Raw genomic sequence first — 4,903 nt, forward strand, 5'->3', positions numbered from 1 at the left:
TCCCTTCCCTTCCCTTCATCTCCCTTTTTCCTTCCCCTCCCTTCCCTTCCCTTCCCTTCCCTTCCCTTCCCTTCCCTTCTTCTCCTCCCTTCATCTTCCTTCTCTTCCCTCCTCTGTCTTCCTTCTCTCACCTTCTCCCTTCTCCTCCCTTCATCTCCCTTCTCCTCCCTTCCATCCTTCCTTCCTTTCTCCCTTCTCCCTTCATCTCCCTTCTCTTCCCTCCTCTGTCTCCCTTCTCCCACCTTCTCTTCCCTTCTTCTCCCCCATCTCCCTTCTCCTTTTCTTCCCTCCTCTGTCTCCCTTCTCCTCCCTTGGTCTCCCTTCGTCTCCCTCCTCCTCCCTCCTCCCTTCTCCTCCCTTCCCACCCCAGCTCGTTGGCCTCTTTGCTCTCACAGGCCTTTCCCTTCTTTATGGCTCATTCCGTGGGTGTCCTTGCTGGATCTGCTGTGGGGATGAGGAAGGAGAACTGAGGGAGGAGCTGAAGGGGCTGTTGGAGAAAGAAGCCTGGAAACACCTGGAAGAAATGAAGAAGGTGGGAGCAGAGCAGATCATGGAAGAGAAAATCAGACCTTTGCTCCTGCCCAAGGAGGACAATTTCTGGAAGGAAAAAAGGTCAAGGAAAACAGGAAGAAAAGTGGGGGAAGTTGTGGAAGCTGCTGTGAAGGACGTTTGGGAAGGGAGCCCAGGAGCAGATGAGCTACATGAGACCTTCATCAGCAGCAGGGACACAGAGGCAGGGGGGTCACCTCCAGAAGGTGACATGTCCGTCTGAAGAGGTGGGGGCCCCCAAAGGGAGAGCAGGTGCTGGTTGGGGCATCACCAGGATGACCCATCTGTCCTTCCCAACCTGCTCCCACCTGGGTGCTGAGCAGCACAGCAGCTCTGGCTTTCATGGTGGGGTTGGAATCGTAGAATGATGGAATGGTGTCAAGGCTCAGGGGAGCTTCTGGAGCCTCAGTGGAGCTTCTGGAGCCCCAGTGGAGCTCCTGGAGCATAAGAGGAGCTCCTGGAGCCCCAGTGGAGATCCTGGAACCTCAGTGGAGCTCCTGGAGCCTCAAAGCAGCTCTAGGAACCTCAGTGCAGCTCCTGGAGCATAAATGGAGCTCCTGGAACATAGAAGGGACTCTTGGAGCCTCAGTGGAACTCCTGGAGCCTCCGTGGAGCTCCTAGAGCATTAATAAAGCTCCTGTGCCTCAGTCCAAGTCCTGGTGCCTCAGTGGATCTCTTAGAGCCTAAATGAGCCTCCTGGAGCCTCAGTGGAAAGATAAAACTTTCTGAGGCCCCTCCAGCAGGAGCAGGACCCTGGGAAACGTGGCCAGTGAAGCTGCAGCCCCTGCTGGGGATGGAGGCAGAAGAAGAGTCAGACCTTGGCCCCTGGGCCGAGTCTTTCCATCCTGGGGCTTTTGTTGATGGTGCAAAACTTGATGAAAAAATTAAGCCAAAGGTGACAGGGCTCGGGGAGGGGGGTTTTGTGGCCAAAGCAGGAGCAGAGACACAGAGACAAGGTCCTTCCTTCTCAGGAAGTCCCACCCACCCACAAGCTGCAGAGCTGCTGTGGTTTCATTTCTCACGCTCAGAACCTGGAGAAAGTTAAGAGGAAACATCTGGAAGGGGCTGGTCCTTTTCACCACCCTGTATAAAAGTTGGGGTGTCCAGCCTGGAGAAGAGAAGGCTCCAGGGAGACCTGAGAGCAGCTTCCAGTGCCTGAAGGGGCTCCAGGAAAGCTGGGGAGGGACTTGGGACAAGGGCAGGGAGGGATGGGATGAGGGGGATGGATGAAAAGTGGAAGAGGGAGATTGAGGTTGGAGATAAGAGGAGGAAATTGTTTGTCTCCAGAGCAGAGCTGCTCCAGCCCTCCCATCATCTCTGTGGCCTCCTCTGGACTCTCTCCCTGTCCTTCTTGTGTTGGAGACCCCAGAACTGGACCCAGTTCTCCAGGGGGGGTCTCACCAGAGCGGAGGGGGATGATCCCCTCCTTTGACCTGCTGGCCACATTTCTAGAATGAGCAGTGGGAGGGATTCTTGGGAAGTGGGATTCTTGGGAGTTGTGGTTTAACCTCCTCAGAAAAGTTCTCCACCCCAGAAGAGTGACCCACACAAAGACAGCAGGACTATTTATTGGGATCTTCAGTGATGGGCACAAATAAAACCCCCTTTTCATGCTTAGGTTGACACAACTGATGTCACCTTCTGGACTGAAACCCATGGTTGGTTTCACTGGGAGGAGGTGAAGGTCCTGGGGGTGCTTGGAAGATCTGAAGGTCCTCTCTACCCAGTGACCACTGGTCTGAAGGCTGAGTCTTCTCCTTGATTGGCTCATGGAAGGATTAGCAAGCAATGGTAGGAGCTTCTTCTATGAAAGAACTTAGGTTTGGTGGCACAGGTTTGGTGGCACAGGTTTGGTCTGCCCAGTGTGGTCTCAGGCTCTGTCAGACATGGCCACATCTCCTCACATCACCCATTCACTCATCATCCAAGTCCTGCACGATTTTCAGAGGCTCCATGTCAGGCCTGGCAGCAGCAGGGCCCGTTGAGAAGAAAGGAAGAACCTTCCCTTCCTGGTTCTTCTCACCTCCCAAACTGAACGTGTACAGAACCACCTTCTCCTGGGCGTGGTAAAACAAGAGCTGCTTGGCTGGGATGTCCAGGAAGATCCCAACCTTCTGCAGCTTCCCACTCACACTCAGACGTGTCCAAGGATCTGAGTAAGCCCAATGGTCTTGCCCATCTGCAGTCCCCATGGCCCAGAAGCCATTTTTAGGGGACAGACTCAACGTCCCTTTGCGAGTCACGGATTCCCGGGCTATTCCCAAGGCCCAGCTCCTTCTGTTCCCAACCTCCACCTCCCAGAAGTGTCTCCCAGAGGTGTATCCTTGCTTAGCCAACACGAAGAGGTGGGAATCAAATCTCCTTGGGTTGCTGGGCAAGTGTTTGATGACACAAGTGTCCTTCATTCTCTTCCCATCATCAAAGATGTCCAGCCTGGGATGAGCCGTGTCCGTGTCCAGGGTGACGTCCCCTGCAATGACCAAGAGATCAAAACCATCAACCTGCTGTGGTGGAACGTTCTGTGTCCCCCACCATCCTCTTGCCACCCTTGTTCTCCTCTCTGGTGTGTCCTGTCTTGGTCCAGGAGGTCTCTGATCCTGCTGTCCCAGATCTCCCACGTCCCTTGTCTCTCCTTGGTGGCTTAAAATGGTAAGAGTGAGATTTAGGTTGGAGTTCGGATGGAAATCTTCACTCTGAGGGTGGTGAGACATTGGAACAGGTTGCCCAGAGAAGCTGTGGCTGCCCCATCCCTGGGGGTGTCCAAGGGCAGGTTGGATGGGGCTTGGAGCAGCCTGGGCTGGTGGGAGGTGTCCCTGCCCCTGGTGGGACTTGATGCTCTTTAGCTCATGGAATGGTTTGGATTGGAAGGGACCTTCAAGACCACCTGGATGATCCACTAGATGGTCTTCAAGGTGGCTGCCCAATCCCTGGGACTGCCCAAGATCAAGTTGGATGGGGCTTGGAGCAACCTGGGCTGGGGAGGGGGTGTCCCTGCCCATGCAGGGGGGTGGATCTGGATGATCTTGAAGGTCCCTCCAACCCAACCCATCCCATGATTCCATGATCTGATTAGGAAACTGTTCTTCCAGTTGAGAAGTCATCTCAACTGTCCCCTGGGAAAGAGGGACGTGTTTTCCAGAGCTGAATTCAGGCTCCAAGAGGTGGGAATTCCAGGTGGGTTCTTTACTTACTTTTGTGTTGTTTGGCCTTCAGAAATTCTGTAGGAAAAAAAACACCACAAAACCACAATGTTGAAGGATGAGCTGAATGGGTTGAACAAGAGACCCAGGGAGCTCCTACAAAGTCTTCTGCAGTAGGATGGCTGCTCTACAGGTCTAGGAGCTCCTCAAGAACCCATCTCATCCTCCCAAGAGGAAAAGCCAGTGGGCTACTCAAGGGATTGGCCTTGAAGGGAGATTGGAAAGACACCATGGATAGAGGAGGTGGACATGGATGGAGGACATGGTCCCTGGGAGGAAATGGGGTCCAAAGGATGAGTCCAAAGACCTCAGTGTGTGGAGAGGAACGTCACAGAAAGGGGGAATCCCAGTGTCTTCTAGACACTTGGCAACCTCTCCACTCCATCATCCCATTCCTACATGTGTTGGGGTCCCATGTGATCCCTTCGTGTCACTCACTTCACCCTGAGGGTGGTGAGAGCCTGGCCCAGGTTGCCCAGGGAAGCTGTGGCTGCCCCATCCCTGGGGGTGTTGATGGGCAGGTTGGATGGGGCTTGGAGCAGCCTGGGCTGGTGGGAGGTGTCCCTGCCCATGAGGGGGTTGGATCTAGATGATCTTGAAGGTTCCTCCAACTCAACCCATTCAATGATTCCATGATTCCCTCTCCTGTGCAGAGTTTGTCCTTAGCATCATGGGATGTTTCCCAACCAAAGTGAGGGAGGGAAGAGCAGACCAAGGATTCCAAGGAATCCTCAGCCCTGGCTGGAGGTGTCACTTACTGATTTCTCTCAGCAGCAGCTCTGCAAGGACAAAGAGAAGAGACCTCAAAGACAGAACCACCACCATTTCTATATGAAGCCCTTAAAGAACATGGATGATCTTCTGCTTTCTCCCCCAGAAAGGCCCATGGACACCCAAGGATCACTATGGATCCAACCTCCTGGTTCCTGGTGTTGGGCTGAAAGGGCCCCAAGGACACAAACGTGTCTCTTGGAAGGATCTTCTCCTTCCACAAGACCATGGGCAGCTGCTGAAAACACCCAAGGACACCAAGAAGTCTTTCTTGGAAGGAACTTTTCCTTCCAGAAGGGCAAGACTCAGTCAGCAGAGACCACTTACCCTTCTCCTTCTGGTACTGGGCTACAAGAGGAAGAGAAAAGTCACTTTAGTTCCTG

General features: G+C 53.8%; 1 protein-coding gene across 1 annotated transcript in view; it reads right to left on the bottom strand.

The window, feature by feature from the left end:
- Positions 1–2,462: 2,462 nt before the first annotated feature.
- Positions 2,463–4,903, bottom strand: part of LOC104397843 (E3 ubiquitin-protein ligase TRIM39-like) — a gene marked incomplete at its 5' end in the record, with an annotated part of 3,427 nt that continues 986 nt past the window's right edge. The window contains 3 exons of the mRNA XM_010007856.1: positions 2,463–3,019; positions 4,508–4,528; positions 4,848–4,868. Coding sequence (XP_010006158.1) covers positions 2,463–3,019; positions 4,508–4,528; positions 4,848–4,868 — 599 coding nt within the window. The remainder of the gene's footprint in view (positions 3,020–4,507; positions 4,529–4,847; positions 4,869–4,903) is intronic.

The sequence above is a fragment of the Chaetura pelagica genome, unplaced genomic scaffold (genome assembly GCF_000747805.2).
Source record: "Chaetura pelagica isolate M959 unplaced genomic scaffold, ChaPel_1.0 scaffold202, whole genome shotgun sequence".
NCBI lineage: Eukaryota > Metazoa > Chordata > Aves > Apodiformes > Apodidae > Chaetura > Chaetura pelagica.